The sequence below is a fragment of the Limanda limanda genome, chromosome 16, assembly GCF_963576545.1.
Source record: "Limanda limanda chromosome 16, fLimLim1.1, whole genome shotgun sequence".
In the NCBI taxonomy this organism is placed as follows: domain Eukaryota; kingdom Metazoa; phylum Chordata; class Actinopteri; order Pleuronectiformes; family Pleuronectidae; genus Limanda; species Limanda limanda.
Window position 1 is genome coordinate 19,712,910 of NC_083651.1, and position 18,721 is coordinate 19,731,630.

Below are 18,721 nucleotides of genomic sequence, written 5' to 3' on the forward strand. Positions count from 1 at the left end.
TTTGATCATCCACATTGTACAAATGTTGTTTTCTTTACCCTAGAATGGGCCCTTTATATTTTAATACTTTATTTACATCAGGAGGAGCTCCTCTCTACGGAGGCTGCCATGTTTTTTACAGTCGTCCAAACGTTGAGATTTTATGCCAATTGAAGGCTAACACACAGAGGGGTATTCAGGTGCAACATGACACTTCACCACTAGATGTCAGCTAATTCTAGGCACTGAACCTTTAAGATTAGGTTAAGGTAAGAATTAGGTTTAGGATTAAGTTAGGTTAGGTGAGGGAAGGAATCACTCAATACCTGATTTATATCAATTAGTTAATAACCCCAATTCAATTCAATTAATTTTCATTCTTTTTCAATAACTGAATATTACAAAGATTTGATAGTGTATGTATTTATATAGGCCCACTGCTTTTGAAGGCATAATATTGATGCTGCAGCACAAGCTTAGTTCCCGCAGCCAATCACTTTTTCATTGTCCATTGAAGGACGTTTGTCCTTTCAGACACTGTAGATTATTACAGATGACCTGTCTGTCTTTTCATGCCTCTGTGATTTTATTCATTTTTTAATGAGGCAAGGGCAGAGACACCTCTGCAGCGGCTGCGGCGAGGTCGTCCTCCTGACTGCAACATTTCATTACATTACATATGCCTCATTTCACTTTTGTATTTATAAAGCATGTATATACAGACATGATTTGATGAAAACATTGTGAGAGGCACTTCCACACTGTGAAGTGTGTAACTGCACTGTAAGTCTTTCCTTACAGCCGATCAACGACTCCCTCCATTACAATAAATCTGTTATGTTTTCACACTGGGATGCAATTAGTGCTGTAGGGCAGCTTTTTTAAACTGCAATTATCCATTCCTTTTTGTGTAACCAGCACCTACTGGTGTATGTTCATGTTGTTTATGCTGGTAAGGAAAAAATACATATTTATGCATGCCAATTTGCAGCATTAAGGCTTAAACTGGAGCTTTGTTCATTGGAGACCAGGAGAGAGGAAGCTGCAAGCTTCAACACAAGGATAATAGAGGATATGAGGAGACCTGACCCTCACATAAACCATTTGTTCTTTATCTGGTTCTTCTATCCTGCAAATTCATTTGGCGCTGCAGCTGTTCACACTTCAAAATACCTGAACTCCACAAAAATCTAATCCTTCCGTCCTCAAGTGCATTAAAGGCTGGGAAAAGAGACAGGATTACTGCTTATAAGCCTTCAATCTGGATATGATATAATGGTTTACACCCGCGCCAATTAAAAAGGCCAATAAAGCTGTTGTTGTGAACATGGTCCCAGGCTTTAACTTTGGAAACAAAACAAGTTCAGCAGGGGGTAAGTGTGGGAGTCTTTAGGGACTGGATCTTTAAAGGTATGTTTTTTCAGGCCACATGCACAAACACACCCACACACACACACAGTTGCATGACACTGTGTAACTATCAGCAGGAATGCATTAGTGCAAGATGCTCAATATAGGGGCTCAATTAAATAAATGCAGCCTTACATGTATTGACGTTCCCAAAGGGCACTGCTATTTATAGAACACACAAGTGTTTGTGTGTGTGCGTGTTTGTGTAAGGAGTGGGGGTGCATTCCTGAAGAGATGCTGAGTGGGCAAGTGAGCGATTAAGAGCGAAGCAGGCAATCTGGGAGTGTTTTCCCTGAGCAACACTCTTTTTTTTTTAAATGTTTGCTGCATCCAGATAAACATTCACAGGTGGAGAAGCTGCATCATGCTGGTGGGGAACAAACTCACAGGGTTACAATGAAGATTAATACGTCTATGAAATGAATGCTGATAACAGATATTATCACCAGTATGCTTGGAAATATACAATTAAATACTTAATACTGAAGGAGCTCTCAAGCTGGTTTGAGTATGCGATTGAAGTATTTGACACATTTTTGGGTAATAATTGGGTAAAGGGGCAATGAAAACCAGCAACAGACAACAATATAAATAGATCAAGGACTTTATTGTTCCCGCTTGAAAATGCCTCTGCATTAGTTTTTATAGGGCTGGGAAACATGGCCAAAAATAACTTGAAGATTTAAAAGAATCATATCAGTCGATATCAATATTCATCACGATATACTGTATATTTGTACATAATAAATTATTTAAAGTTAAAAGACTGATCCTTTGCTCCTGAGCAAAGATCAAAATCTGATGTAGGTCAACATTGTGTCATATTTCCTCACTATATTGATATACAGTATATTGCACTTTTGTCACATTGTTATTCATGAAAATGATATTGCAACAATTTCTGCTATAGTTCTTTTTCCTGGTCTTCGTTATTTATATAATGTATTACTACTGTCAATAAGTGTTAACATACCACAATACTGCATTTAAAAGTTTTCGTTTTCAATCGATTCATATTGAATTAGTCTCAGCTGATAATTTGATATTCATAGAGAAAAGTGGCTCCAAGTAGAAAAACATATTAACACACAATGGACAGAAGTATCCAGATAAGACGCAGACCCATGATGCTGAGTTATATAATATTACATCACTGGTGGAAGTGGAACAGCAAATTGTGTTAGATGGTTTCACACAGACAGGAAAAAAGCTATTACAGTTGGCCGTCATCTTAAATGGACGGAGACTCAATCATTGTGCTGCCTGCCGGTGAAAGACTTCATCCTTGCAGCTGTCATACAGTAGGACTAGTGGAAATAACCTAATGGAAGAAATTAAAACAGCTGCTTGTAGCTGTAACTTCATTAAAGTAACTGTTGGACGTGCAGAGTCGCCTGGTTTCACACTTTCAAACTAGATTTGCTACTGTCTTCCAGAGCAGTACGCGAGTCAGTCACCAGGGGGAGAGCACAAGCTGCAAAAACATGCCAGTGAGATTCATGATGCCTGTCAGCTTTTCAATTGGTTCCACTCATGCTAAAGTCTATTAAAGCGTAATAAAAGATCCCAGATTAATAAATGAACTGAGCTGATTTTCACAGAGTGTTGAAAACTTCACTTCCTGCCCTGCAGTACCAGGGAGGCGGGACCTGGCCTCTCAACCAATTAGAAGCCTGGATCGGGGGCCTGCACTCTTCCTATGTTTGCTGCAGCATGTGAACTGTTGACTGTGCATCAGATGTATTACTTGAGTAAATTATTGATTTTTGTCAGGTTGTTGCTGTTTTTTTATTTCTTTATCTATTCTTTTTTGATTCTTGCTTTCACTTGTCTTAAAGCCATTTAAATCACCAAGAACAATTAATTGATTACTTGTAGGAAACCTTTGGAAGATTATTGGAAAAGAAATCAAACTGTTTAATGTCTGTTCTCTGGTCCTGATGCAGAAGTTCTTTGTTTTCCTGACTGATATCCAAGCATGGTGGCAGCTCGGTGTTTTTGCCCTGTCATCTCACAGCACGGACCTCAGCTCTAGATGTCCTGTTGCTGGAATCTCGAAATTGCTCATTCTGTATACGTCTGTTTCTCTGTGTTGATTTGCCCGATGATTGCAGCATCAGGCTGCAGCAGCCGTCTTGACCCTGACCAGGAACTAAGAAAACCACCGACGGATGAATGTCTCTGCATTCTCCAAGAAGCAGAATCTGACTGTGAGCATTAAGGCTACCATCTCCTCCCGTTCCTCCAACCATTGTCATCCGCTATCAATGCGTCTAGCTCCGTTTTATACTACCTGTCATTTAATTTCATCTTACCTCAGCACAAAATAAGAGCAATTCCTTTGAAAAAAAACTCCTTTTCATTTTCAGGGGTTTAGCAGAGGTTGCAGGGAGTGAATGCATCGTGTTCTACGACTTCACAAGACCCTGCTTGAAAAGCATTAAACTGTGCGCTAGTCACTCTGTTTCAGAGGTTCAGCATTCTCTGCTGTCTGCACAAAATCCTTTTTTTGGGTCAGTTTTCTGCCGATGAAAGCAACGTGCACAATGGTTTTTATGACAATGAGCACCACGGAGGAGAAAGACAACTCCTCTGAAATCATTTGTTAGTATGAATTACACACATTCATGCTTTGCAAAGAGCCTCAATTATTTGCGTTGGCTGAAACGTTTGCATAATCAAAAGCTTTGAAACCAGAAAAAAATCGTTGAATTAAAGGTCTGGTTGTGTCATTATTTCCTCAAGCTGAAATCTGACAGATCGGCTGCTGCTTTGGATTGTGAACACGCAGCATACAGTTTCTGTAGCATGAAACAGACGTGATCTCTACATGAGAACGGTTCAATATTTAAACTGCTGCAGACATGTGACCCATACGAATCCTGAAATAGGCGATAAACTCCTGTTTGCTTGTTTTTTCGTTTACAGTTAAGTTGGATCAGAGCTACGTTTACGTGCTTGTAAACTCGAAGAGACAAATGTGTGAAGAGAACTGAGGGAGGCAGGTTCACGGTGAACTCTCTGCAACCTCCCAGCTCTTTGCAAGTTGCTCCCACCCATTGATATCAGCACTTCTTGCTTTAAATAATTCATCAGAAAAAACTCACGGTGCTACCTGTATCTCTGCAGATACCCTACTGTACACTGGCATTTGATGATAATGATGAGGACCAGCGGGGGTTGCAAAGCAGCACATCCAACATTTACTGCGGTGATTAATAATAAAGGATAAACAAACTCTTGGTGATGCTTTTTGGCAGCTGAACTGCTACTTGTGTAAACCTTTATTGCCGTTATTTATTACTCTATTGAAGCACTTTGTCAGTACTGTATTGAAAAGAGACGCTGCACATCTAAAAGCAAATTACGCAGCAGCATCACTTGTATCAATGCATATGATTCCTATCTGGTGTATATATATGATAATGTAGGCTTTTAATGTGTTGCATATTAGAAAAGGCTCAAAGGAGGCAGAGCGTCTGATTGTGTTTCCCGCCATTATCAGCTTTGGCTCGTTCGCAGTCAGATGATCGTAAGATAACGTTGAGCATCAAACGCTGTTTTTGAGCAGACCGCATCCAGATGAGAAACTGTAACATCTTCCCTTAACATCAATGCCACCATCACCCCTCCTCCCCATCTCCACCCAGCTATGAGCACCAGTGTTTCTTCCCTCCCATAACATGCTTTGGAGATCTGGTTCCCCCTGGGATGAAGAACTGATCTTTCATGGACATGGGAGAGAATTATCAAAGAGCATATCTGAATGTGAAAGCCAGAGAGATGTGAAAAACCGCCGGCTTTGTGTGAGCCAAAACGTGAACATGAATATGAACATAATGAACCCGCGAGTGACAGAGGCAGAAGCAATTAAAGCAAAGTGGATGATTAGTTTCCTTGTTACCATTACTCCGTTGTTCAGATGCAGAAATACTGGCATCATGTAGAGACGAGTTGTTCCGAAAAAAACAAATGTGCTCGATTAATTGCTCAAAACTCCAAATAGAAGCAACATAATCATATAACGGCTTCTGAGAAGCTGCTCATTAAAGACCCAGAAAAACAAACTCACACCAGTCCTGTTAAAGTCTTATTTCTTGTCTGGGATTAGAGTTTCACTTAAACAGCTGATCGACAAGTGGAACCTCAGACCACTACTATCCCTGGTGTGTCACTTTAAATGCAACATTAAGCTGATGATATGGTTAAAAGCTTTGTGCATTTCTACATTTTTAAACAGAAAAGTGTTTCTCTTGATTAGTTAACGGTGATTTCAGTGGGATTTCTTGGAGAATTGTAAAACGAGCAGTTCAAGGAACCAGAAAGTCGTTAAAATATACATCAAGGTGAATGGATTTGAAGTTTTGATCCCTGCATCGCTGCATTTGCTTTTTTTAAACTCTTGTAAAAATGTATCTTGTGAAATAAAAGTTGGAGGATTGTGTCAGTTCGGCATGTTTATTTTTTTTTCTTGACGGGCGGATGTCTATGTAAAACTTTTAAAACTTTTTTTATGAAGAATAATAAAGAGAATCCTTCCACCAACGTGTTTGGTGAAGTCCAAACCAATACATAAATGCATTAGGGTGAAAACATAACTTCTTTTGGCAGAGGTAACAATGCAATTAGAAGGTTTTGATCATCACAAAATAGACCTTTCAATGTATAATATATTTACCAGGTTGGTTCCAAAGATCAAGATCAGTCTATGCGTATCATATTCATACACATATCATAGAAATTGTACTTAAAATAACCATTTTCCAACCAATTCTGAAAATCAAACAACTTTGACTTTTATTCAATCCACGTACGGACATCAGAGATGCATTTGAAAACAAACAAGAACATGGTATTATTCCAGTGCAGTTAAGATTAGATGGTTGTTTTTTCAACTGTCAGCTGGTTCATAAATCTTTCTCCTCCACGTGAGATAAGGCCTGAACTTACTCCTCAGACGGTGGTGACTCGCATGACCAGCTCTCGTGTGCTATTGCTGGGTTCGCCACGGACCTCCGGCTGCCTCAGGTGGCTGAGGAGGTGCAGGATGTTGTAGGGACAGTGTTGGTCCGGCACAGCGCTGCCACTGTTGGGGTCCACATGTGCTCCCAATCCTCCCGCCGCCGTCACCACAGTTGAGGAAGTGGAACCGTCGGCCGTGGAGGCGACCACCATGAGCGAGGAGTTGGAAGCTGACACCCCGAGTCCAGTCTGAAATCCCTGACTGGGCTGGGACACAGTCCTGTTTAGGGTCGTGTCCTTCAGGTCCCCGCAGTCCATAGACTTATCGTAGTTCAGGACTTTCCACTGCTGGTTCACAGCCTGCCAGCGGTGGAAGATCCGAAACACAGAGGGTCCCTCGTGGACTATTAGTGCTGTGGAGCAGAGCATCAAATTGACAATGTCACTGTCTGGCAGCCGTCTTAATGACACCACAAAGCAAACTATACCTCCGCCTGGTAGATTCTCTGTACTAAAGCCTGCAGAAAATTATTAGCCGAGGTAGAAGCAGAACAAAACAACTCAAAGTGCTGCACCATAACCTCGAGATAAGATCTTTACTTCTTACAAAACCTGTAGACACGGCACAAATCATGACACTGATACTCTCCACTTCTGGATTTAGGTTAGCAAGAGTGATGCATCTGTTCTCTGGGGGCTGTTCGATAACATCTTATCACGGTTCAAAATTACTTATTGATTTGTTCATTGAACTGAGCATATGGAAAATTGAAATCAATCTGTGACAGTAAATGCTTGGAGCCTGCCGTTACAGTCATGTAGCGGGGAATACAGAATTTAGAGTTTGTATTGTAATATATAATCATCTATTTCACATTCTTAAGCAGCATATAAAAATTTAACAACGTTAGTTACTGTATCTGTCAAATTCTTAATAATATAACATTATTAAACAGTGCATAAGAGAAGTTATACTTTTTAAAATCACTGTACATTGACAAATGTTTATTTTTATCTTCTTACAACTAATTTATAATTAAGTTATTATATGTTTACATAAATAAATATAATGTATAAAAGCTAAATACTAGGAGTGGTTTAAATATATTTTCCACTGTGTAAAGAGGTAGTATTCATTTTACAGCCAACAAATGATATATGATAATGTACTTAATTTGATTTATAGCTTAATTTTTCCCCTGACATAAGAATTTACATATTGCAACAACTACAACACTGACATCAGTCTGTCACATATGGACATGGATTACATCATATCCTGCAGAGTTTATTGATAAAACCCCACTTCTTCTCCTCCATTTTTCTTCCACTCCAACTTTGTGGATATGTGAATGTCAGGTCTTAAAATCTGCCAGGTGACGAGTTAATCTCTGTACAGTGCAGAGTTAATGTCACCACAGTCAACCCTTCGTCATTAAACCAGAGAGGATCAATCTCCTCTTCCTCTCATCCTGCTCTCTGCTGCAGAGGCAGTTAAAACATTTTGATGCGACATGCATCAAATGTCCAAATCACGAGGAGGCCCTCGGGCTCCAGAGGACGATGAGTGGATAGTACACGTTTCAATTTGGATACAAATTCCAGACATAATAAAAATCAATGTATCTTTTATTATTTTTGGACATGTTGGTCGTCAGTGTTTGCATCAGAGTTTGGCACAAACAGCTTTTATTATAAAGTGAAATGTATTTTAATGCGCACATTAAAATACACTTCAGTTACTGCAAAAACTGATTTTAACATTCAGCATTTGAGTTTAATTATATAAGAAAGTTTCTTCATTAACTTGAATATAGTAACTGTTTTGTAATTATATCAAGACTAATCAAACAATCATCCAGGCAATATTAATAATGAACCAAAACGCTCAATATTGATTTGAGGTTGTTGGCTATGTGTTATAGATGAATTATTAAATGCCGATAGAGTGAAAACGGTTCATGGCGTCCTCAGTAATCTGTGCACAGCCGGCGGGTATAATTATTGACTTTACTTAGGTTTGCTTTGCGAAATAGCTTGAATAATGTGAGCGAATTTGACACACTTAACATTACTGTAATAAACCAGTGTTGAATGCAGCACCTCACCGATGCACACGACATCCATGAAGCCGTACATGCCGTAGCAGATCTGAAAGAGCAGGTCCTGTCGCTGCCAGCGGGCCGACGGGCTGAAAGACGACCACACCAGCCAGGAGATACTGGCCATCAGGAACAGGGAGCCCAGGACGGCTGCTGCTATCTGCACTTTCTCAATCACTGTCAGGGAGATGGCCTGCCACTGCAACAAGACAAAGACCACAGTGCTGCTCAGCTGACTCTTATTTCACTTTTAACTTAGGAAATCATTGTTGGAAAGATGCATAAAGATAGAGATGCATGCCAAAACAACTAAGACATTATAATTATATGGAGAAAGGGGGAGACAGCTCTTAGCCCCAACTCATGTGGGACTCAGGTGGATATGCTTTTAGTTTACAAGGTTGCAATAAAACTATAAAAATACCCTATTCTGAAATTACACCATCTTTACTGTAGCTCCGATTTTTGCTACTGAGGAATTCAAATATAGTTTTCCCTCTGATCTCTATTGCAGTAGCGTTTAGGGGATGGAGCAGGAGTAGCAAGGTTCAATCAACCAATCCAGAGTTAGTCTCAACTGTCAATCATGAGGTTTTTATAGCATCAAATAACCAATTAAAACCAAACTTACCTGGAGAATGAGCATTAAAACACACATCAGTGTGATAAGAACTACCTTAGACATTTTTTGGGAGCTGACCTGTCATCCATCTTTATTTACAGTCTGGGATTTCAGTTATAATCAAACAGTCATAATTCCACTATTTTCACACACTGTGGTGCAACCTTGAAGGTTTTTGATATCACTCTTTTTCATTTACATTCCCTCGGATCTTTTCTTTTCGTACACGTCTCACCTGTAGAGGATTCTTGGTGCTGATGGCGATGACCTGATATTTGTAGTAGCAGAGCTCACAGGCCCAGGACCCTCTCTCACTGATCCACTTGATGAGGCAGGGCTGGTGGGTGCAGCGTACTGACCCACAGCACCGACATGGGCTCAGGAGCTCCCCCTGCAGGAGAGAGCAAGAGCCAGTGAGTCCTAGTGAGTCCCAGACAAGTGTTAGAAACTATTGAATTCATTGAAATGTGTAAATATTTTAAGCTCCTTTTTTATTATTTATTTTTTTCCCTGTCAGGAGATATCTTGCACAACATTCTGTGGTGCCGGTGATGAATCCGGAATTTTACCTAACAACCTGAGGTGAGATGTAAAAAAAAATTCAGCCTGGGTTACATTTTTAGCATCAAAACAGATATTTCATTGAAAGAAACAGAGAGAAAAAACTGTTATGATCAGCGTCATAACACTGGAGCCTAGAAGAGCAGGAAGAAATATCTTCCTTAGTAATCACAGATCGATAATCATTAGTTTTCTTATTTTATTAACCCACACAAATATGTGCAATACTGCAGGTTACACTATACACATTGCAGTTCTTGCAGTTGTTTGTGCTGGAATAAGCTTTTCTCCCTGTCTTTCCGTTCCTCTCTGTCTCCACCCAATCTAAAGAGAAAATATAAAACTCTGCCTCTGCCTAGATGTCCTATATTTCTCTACTGTTTATTGTATAATGTCACTAACTGTCAGTGAGTCGTGGTGTTATGATGACTGATAGCATTTCAAGTGCCCTCTGTCTTCCTGCTGAAGAGCTTGGAATGCTTGATTTCACAGAAAAACAAGACCTTCACCTAAGCACCTCAAAGCTGTTGGAGTAAAGGTCTGTTTTTGAAAATAATTTGAGCAAAGCAATATCATCAACCGGCTGTTGAATGGATTCTGATAGGTTTGCGACAGTATTAGACTTGCGAACTCTTGTGAATATTTATAATTTTTGCATTTAGCAATTCTGTCAGGTAACAGTGCTGAGGTGTAGCAGTCTTATTTTTAACTTGACCAGTGTTTCAACTTAGACAATGATGTTTGACAGAAGTCCGGAAGGTTTTTGCAGGGTAAAAGATTCTGGGGCTCCATTTTAACGATCTAAGTGCATGGTGTAAGGTGCATTTAGGGGCAAAATCCACCTTTGGATTGTACTTACAGTTCCTTTACAAGCATGGGTGTGTACTGGGTGTATCATGCAATAAACCAATCAGAGTGCAATCTCCCATTCGCTGTAAAAGCTGTTAGAAGGGCAGATGTGCCAGGTAGTGAGAGAACGCTTCTCGGCAGAGGGAACGCTGTCACTCCACCCACGACCAAACCATCTGTGTGTGTGACCAGCAGCTGTTCGGCACCTGCCCATAATGCTGCCTTAAAATAACAGTGAAATTCTGCAGCACTGACTTCAGACCAGGTATTTATTGGTCAAAAGAAATAGCACTTTCCTCTGGATAGAACTGAGCCTGATCACACTGCATTTTAAGCACAACCGCTCAAATGGACACCAGTTTACAGAACATGGGCACTGGACCAGAAAATGACAACTGTGTCGCTCTGAAACTAACAGGGAACAAAAAAACAACACATCAGCTAGAGAGAAAACCGGAAATTCAGAAAATGACGCATCATAAGATTTTGACTTTACAGCAATTTGTATTCAGGCATATTCTTTACCCATCATTATTGTCAATCTGCATTCAGTCTCAGGAGTCCATGGGGGACCTATAATCTCTCACCATGGGCTCCAAGCTTATTAAAATACATCAGTAGTTTTGTCATAATGAATATACAAATGACTCATAATATACAGGCTTAGTTGCTACCATATTTAGGTCCTGACCTTCAGTTTAAGAACCTTGGATCAATAAAATATCAAATGCAAAACAGGACAAAACTTGTTCAGATGGTTTAATCTTAATGGGCCTGAACAAAAAACATGTTGTGAATGGAAAAATAAATTAGCCATCTGCTGCAAGAAATCCCTCCGCCTCAAGCTATGGTGTTCGAGAGTATTGTTAATTTAGTATTCAGCATTCGCTCTTGCTCAATACTAGGAACATGGCACAGAGATTGTAAAAAAAACATTCGGTGTGATTCCAAATAATTTTTCCGTGGTGTCATTGTGCTGCCAGACGGAAGAGAACCCAGGCCGAGGAGAAGGGAGGGAAAAGAGGGGAGATAGAGGGAGGAGAAAAGGCAGCTCTACAGATGGCCGGGGTGGGAGTGTATTGGCAGGAGCACCAGAACACTTCTGCCGTGTCCAGTGGGACTCAGACTGCTCACTGTGACCGGCCCGATCACAGCCAAGAGCTGACACCCAGATCACTCCAGTACAACTGAGGCTGGAGAGGGAGCAAGAAAAACCGATCACAAACGTGGCATTGCAGCCCACGCGTACAGCAAGTGGCATATAAATGTCCTTTTGTTGATCAGACAGTTATGACTATTGGAAAACAAAAACACATGTAAAGAAGACAAATCTGATCGCTTTGCTCGTGCAATTATCCTAAAAACACCCCAGTGCACCCAATTTTCTCCGTGTAAAATTGGATCCACTTTCAATGCATATAATGACACAAGGCTAAATTAGAAATGGCCATTCACCATTCTTGAGGGTCTGGAATCGATGCAAGTGAACTCCATTAACTCCAGGCGAAGGGAAATCGTGTTATAATAATCTCGCTCCCACAGAAACTGAGTGAAAGCGATTTTAACGACAGCCAATGGCATTCAGGCCACGAGCATTTCTTTAATAAGACGCTGCAACACTGCAGTCATCTGAGAAACAGCTTCACATGTGCATTTTTCACTATATTCAACAAGTTAGAGGGAAGGAAGTCTCATCACTGGGAAATGAAACTGAGGGTCATATAACTTCAAATTTATTTACCTATAATGACAGCACGTAAAACATATGCTGGGGCACCTTCCTTATTGCTTATTTTACGGGAACCATTAGGGAAACCGCGACAGTTAATGGACCTTATAAAGAAACAGAATAAACCAGGTCTTCTAATTTGAATTTAGGGAACCCGAAGCTCCTGTCTATAGACTTCAGCAATGCCAAAAAAGGCCGTGTGTTTACATCTGATTCCTGACAACTGGCAGAGGAGCCATGCTACATATGATGGAACACAGAGAGCATAGTGCCTCGCCACTGTCGGGACATATAGAAAATAAAACCATGCTAACTTGACCCCTGGAGGCTTCTCATTGTGCTGCAGACAAACACACTGTGCCAGTGCATTATCCGTGTTATGATGTAGAAGGGGAAGCTGACTTTATTCTCACAGTAGCAGGGACTCCCATATTCTGGTCATCCAGCTGAAGTGAAGACAGTGCAGTTGCAGCATTAGCCCCAAAGGCCACTTCAATGTAATAGCGCATGACACTTCGGAGAGAGATCCCTCACACGCAGACCTATTCCACCATTTTTCTTCATATAACGCTTTTAAAATGTCCCTTTTATAAGTCGTTGCACAACGTGACTATTTTCTAAAAGATCTCTATAATAGGAAAATACAACAATGCAGAGAAGTTGCTTATTCATCAAGTGCCAAGGTCGAGATTGGTCTGAAAGCACAGGCTCGAATAAAGCCAATGCTCCCTGCGAGCGAGCCACAGTCGTCTGCAAAGCCTGTCGCTGACCTTTAGCTAAACTGAACTGAGAATTCAATCGAAACATGTTTCAAATATAGCTGTAAATTCAGAAATAAAAACATGATGAATAGAGGTTTTGTGTGTTTCTGATATTGGCTCAGCTGCTCATTTTTTCTTTTAACTTCACCTTATGTCTGGGGAAGTTGTCTGGATTTAAGGGTTGGTAAAGCCAATTTTCTATCTATCTATTCCAATTGAATAGAATAGAACATTTATATACTGTATATTGAGAGACTTACTTAATTCTTATCCTTTCACATACTGACCATGGAAAAATCTATTTTTCAGTGATTCTACTGTAAGAGTTTGAGCGAAGAATCAGTTCTTGATTCCTGCAATCAAAAGTATTATTCAAAGTTACCATGTAATTATGGAATTGCGAAGAAAGGATAATAAAATGTGCCCTGAAAAAGACTGTTAATTTGGAATATATCCAGTTGATTTGATTAACAGGCGGCTGAAGGGGTGGCAAGGTGTCAAATAAGGAGAAGAGGAATGGAATAGAAAGAGATACAGAGACTATGAGTCATTAAATATACATTTAAAGATACAAAAAATATCTTATTAGGATAGATTAATATGTGAACTTGAAAAAGAACCATGTCATACTAAATCACAGCAAAATACATTTTCAAATTGTTGGCTCTGTCAGGCCCGTTTTTTTGTGACATACTTAAAGAAAGCTGTCTCTCGACTTGAGTATCTGAGCCTTGAGGGTGGAAGTGTTTTGAAGGTGGATTGTCAGATCAGATATTGGCTACCTTAGTCCATGTGACATCCTGACGGCTACGGGGGAATAGAGGACAACTAATGTCACCCATTGCCTGTATCACACTGTGACACACCGACAGTCCACTCATTCCTCTTTTCAAATGGACCCTCATTCTCCTTGTACCCATTTACACGTCAGCAGATCCATATCTGGACTTCGCCCAAACCAACAGAAGAGGCGACTGGGAAAAAGGAAGGCCCGGTGATGGATTAGAGCTCGCATTATGATAGGATGGCATAAAATAAAAAGGTTATTGACCGGCTGCGGTGTCTTGAGCAAGCATTGACGACATGAGGAGGACCATGGGAAATACGTAAAAAATCTGAAATCGGTAGTTTTGTATGCACTGCTGAATGTGCTGACTATCTAATGAGTTTTTCAATAAAAAGAAAAGAAAAGCAAGGAAGAGGCCTTGTCTTCTAATCTCAGAGGTGGACTTATGTCTGAAATAATTACAAAGACAGAGCTCAGAGGTGGATTGATGCGCAGAATCACTGTTGGAGTAATTAGTTGATAAAACACAGGGAGATTAATGCAATGACCATGAAATCATAAACCTGCTGCTCAGGTAAAGGAAAGTCCAGAGTGAGAACAGACTGATGGATACAAAGTTCTCTTCTACACCTCAGTTAACTTGCTTCACATTCTTTAATAACCTCCCGTCCTCCATTACATTTGGTGAGGTGTGACATATTTGTCAATATGGTTTCAAAGGCTCTGTCAAGCAGTGTAACTAATGTCAGCAAATTGTTAAGCGCCTGCTCCTCTGTTATAATTTAATATTACTTATTGTGTCATCTTCTCTCACAGTTTCCCTCGGCTGATTGATGTAGTGTGACATTATCATCAATACGGCCCAAAGGGTGGAGGTGCAGGGAGATTAACTGGAAGGCTCTTCCCTTCTGTTCCGTGTACATCATTTCTTTCTTGCTGTTTCCAGGTGGTGCATGTGAGCGGCAACGTGAAACATACAGGTTTTTTTTGCTTGCAATGATTCAATAACGATTCCCAGTGTTTGACTATAATGAGTTGTTACTTCTTCTCTGTGTATCCTCCACACTTGTCACATGGAGACTAGGTCTTCCATGATCCTCCCACCGCTATAGCTATGGCTGTCTGTTCATGGCATGAAGGGGGAGGAGAGCAGGATGCAGTGGGATCCTTGCTAAGAGGGTTCTCCAGCTGTGTGGCTGTATTAACAAGACACAGGGAGTGGATGCTCTCACCGGAAACGAGGTAAATCCTCCTAACAGGAAGCCTCCAAAGAACAGCTGCTACACCAGGAAGGATCTTCAGTAGACTAGTTGTAAAAGTGTGCAAAGGCATCTGGACTTGCTTGTGTTTCTGGAACACGTTTCACCTCTCATCCAAATGACTTCTTCTGTTCTGGAACACTGGAAAGTCCAGTTGACTGCTGATACTTGTGCAACTCATGACCAATTTGACTGAGAATCCTCACAGGAAGGATGATTATTGATCTGAATACGCAACATTGCCTTTGAGGTTGTCGGTGCAAATAGTTGGAATAGTATATTTAGATAAGGCTTTATCAATATTGTTTTACTTTAAGAGGAACTCAACAACCAGGGCTTCAACAACCAGAAGCAAGAGGAACTCCTTCACATGAAAACAACAGCTTTTTTTAACATAAGGAACATTTTTCTTTGACTTACATGCTCTGGTCCCTGGAAGCAGATCCTGCACAGAGGCGTCCTGAAGCCACTCTCCGTGTAGCTGGTGAGGGAGAACCTCTCCTCCAGCTTGCCTTTCGAGCAGTCGTCGGAGGAGCTGCTGCAGCCGCGCAGAGCCGCCGACAGCTCGGCGGCATCCACCCAGCCAGCTCGGTCCCCGCCCGGTGGCCCCGCGGCCCCCGGAGCAGCACTGGGCAAAGTCCGGTCCCCTTCTTGCTGCTGGTGGTGGCTCCCTGTTAGCGTGTTGTTGTTGTCGGGGACGGTGACACCTGTCTCGTGGTTTTCCGTGGTCATCGGGGTCAGGGGTGGGATTGGTGTCGCCGGTGGCCCGAGCAGGAGAACCCTTAGGTCCCCGAGCAGGACGCAGCAGCGGCTCTTCAGCATGCCCGGGCTGCCCAGCATCAGGCTGGCTCCCTGGCCAAAAGCTCACGGCACCGTGCAAAGGTGCTGGAAGAAAACACCGAGCACCGTCTGTGTCCCCGTCATGAGCAAACACTTCTTCATATGTTGAGAGATGGGATGGTGGGGGCAGGAGGGACAGTCTTTTCCAGCGTTTGTTGGGGTTTTAAATCACCCTTTTTTAAGTTTTCTTATCTTCTGACTTTTATTGTCTTCCCACGAGGATGTAAATCCAAAGGGCAAATAAATCCCATGGATGCAAACAAGTGTCTGAAGCCATTAAGTTGAATAGACGCTACAAAAGGAAAGTGGAAATGTTAGATTGATAGGAATATGCATTCAAGTAATAAGGCTACGGCCCGTTCACTCAGTGTCCACTGACATTTCATGGCCTTAATAGTGAGGCTGCTCTGTGCAACATAAACTATCCAAACAAGCTGCTCCCTCCTCATTCACTCAGACAACCAAGAATCACAATTGCCGAGAGCGGTACAGTCGATTTCAAATAGACTACAAAACAAAATGTCAGCGACCCGCCTCTTAAAATTAAAATGCAACAACAGCGCGTTTTCAAAAACCACCAGAGCTCCGATGACACTCGGCGTCTTGTCAGGATTTCACAGTAAATCAAATCAATCAATGGCCATGTTAGGAGGCGAGATCTCTCTTACCTGGCGAGCTCCGCCGTTTTCCACCCGACTCACTATTTTCTCCCCCTCCTTTTCTTTCAACGGGTATCCAGCCAGACTGCAGGTCGCTGGCAAGTCTGTATGAAGCTTACATCCCCTCAATTGTGGAATCGCCCATGTGCCAGGGACGAGCCGATGGGGTTTTCACATCTCTCGGTTCAAATCCCCCAACGCGATTGTCGGACTGTCCTGCTTCGGGTGAAAGCCTCCGTAGCCCCGCATCCTCCTGCGATCATTGGCTGCTTGCTCGGTGCTGCAGCTTCAGCACCATGATGCCTGGGACAGCTCCCAGACGCCACACGTCATCAGCGCACGGTGATGCAAGCAGCCAGCACTGACACACATAATAAGTCATAATAAAAAAAAAAAAATGTAAACACATACGTATAGACAGAGATCTGGATATATCTATTCATAATGCAGCATCACAGTTTACAGTGTAATTTTTCTGTATAAATCAGATACCAATGACATACTCCAATAAGAGGGAGCCACTAAGTATTCTATTGGTGCCTGATTCAGAAAAAAAAAATAACAATGTTCATCATGATCTGTAATGCAACATCTTACTTAAATAACTAGAGAAGCACATTTTATGGAAGAATATGTATGCAAACACACACACCCGAGGGCTCATGCTGTATGTGATCAACCTTAAACACACATTTACAGTAACATTTATATGCACACACACACACACACCCACCCACCCACACACAGACACACACACACACACACACACACACACACACACACACACATACGCACGCACAGGGATTAATTACTTGTTCTATTATAGTTGTGTTAAAGAATTGTTTTTTATCCAAAGGAGATTAATTAAGCAGTTACCATCAATTATCAATAATTAAACAATTCAATTATCAGGGAGCACAAAGAAAACACAACAGCTCAGTCAAATTATGCCCTTATTTGGCCAAACATCCCTGGACAGAAAAGAACAGACTTTTCAAAAACAGTTTACCGGTTAGTTCAGGCAGCTCTGAGCAGCTTTATGAAACAAATAGCAATGAACGCACTAGGTGCTGGACTGTATCACTGAGCAGAAACATGTTCCTTTTTTTGGTCAGAATGTATATAAGACGGAGGTCAGGCTTCAGTGCCCATATGGGCTGTGCATTTAATGGATTGCTATAGCGAACTGACAGATTAAACTTGTAGCTCTCACTGTGCTGGTTTTCTATTCTGCCAGATAATTGCCAGTGATTGCTTGCCTTACACGGTCCCAAGTAGTGCCTGATTAAATAGCTATTGAAAAAGATATAGCTGCAATTTGCAGGGTGAAACCTTTTTTGTTCAACAGGAGAGAAGCAGCTATAGGTGCCTGATATTGTGGCCACGAGCAGCAAATGAGTGCATTCATTTCAGCTAACTCTTTTTAAAGAAGTATAGTGAGACCAGGCAGATACATACATAGAACTACAGCAGTCACAAATGAAACCATGCTGAGTGTGACGCTGTTGGATGAGGCTCTCGAGAAAACTGGATTAACACAGGCCAAGTAATCAGCCCCTACAGGCAGGCACATTCTAAACAGGCAGCACAGAATATCACAGAAGGAGACAAATTATAATAAGCCTGGCACAGACTAAATAGGATATATCCTTTCAGGGTTTGAAGCCTAATAATCAAAGCAAGAAAGCTCCTCATTTTCTGCTACATACACACATCAAACACAAACTAGAACACCTGAGTGTTGAAAGAAGTATTCATAACCATTACCTAAGTTAAATATCAACACCATAAGGTAAGAATACTCCATTGCAAGTAAAAGTTATTGAATCTAAAACCTAAATGTACTCACAGTATCAAGTACTTCCTCTCTTTGCATTAACATTATGCGTATCTTAATGTTGGTCTGATAATACTGATGCTCTATAGCAGCAATTTATTGGCGATATAGAGCAAATTTAATATTTAAATAAATAACCATACACCATATTCTACTCAATGATCACTATGTTAAATTAGTACGTCATTTGCAAGGTAACTATTAACTGTTTGTTGTATGTAAAGATGTTTGTTTATTTTGTTAATTAAAAAGAGAGAAAACACAGCCCTGGCAGTTATTACTGTTTTTGTTCTTCTTTTAATTTCATGTTATAAAAAGTAAAATTGCATTAACCTTTGGTGACAGGTTAATGTTTTGAATGTCT

At 41.0% G+C, this 18,721-nt stretch overlaps 1 protein-coding gene across 1 annotated transcript; it reads right to left on the reverse strand.

Moving 5' to 3' along the window:
* Positions 1–6,342: 6,342 nt before the first annotated feature.
* marchf4b (membrane associated ring-CH-type finger 4b) lies at positions 6,343–15,861 on the reverse strand. The gene is made up of 4 exons (XM_061089191.1): positions 15,442–15,861; positions 9,311–9,466; positions 8,460–8,652; positions 6,343–6,764 (listed from the first exon to the last, which is right to left on the reverse strand). The coding sequence occupies exons 1-4, from the start codon at positions 15,859–15,861 to the stop codon at positions 6,343–6,345; spliced, it is 1,191 nt and encodes a 396-aa protein (XP_060945174.1).
* Positions 15,862–18,721: the final 2,860 nt, after the last annotated feature.

Coding starts and splice junctions, on each gene's coding strand:
- marchf4b (XM_061089191.1), bottom strand. CDS start 15,861: ATGCTGGGCAGCCCGGGCATGCTGAAGAGCCGCTGCTGCGTCCTGCTC. Junction 9,467..15,441: donor GCTTCCAGGGACCAGAGCAT/GTAAGTCAAAGA, acceptor TCTCTCCTGCAG/GGGGAGCTCCTGAGCCCATG. Junction 8,653..9,310: donor GCACCAAGAATCCTCTACAG/GTGAGACGTGTA, acceptor GTCTTGTTGCAG/TGGCAGGCCATCTCCCTGAC.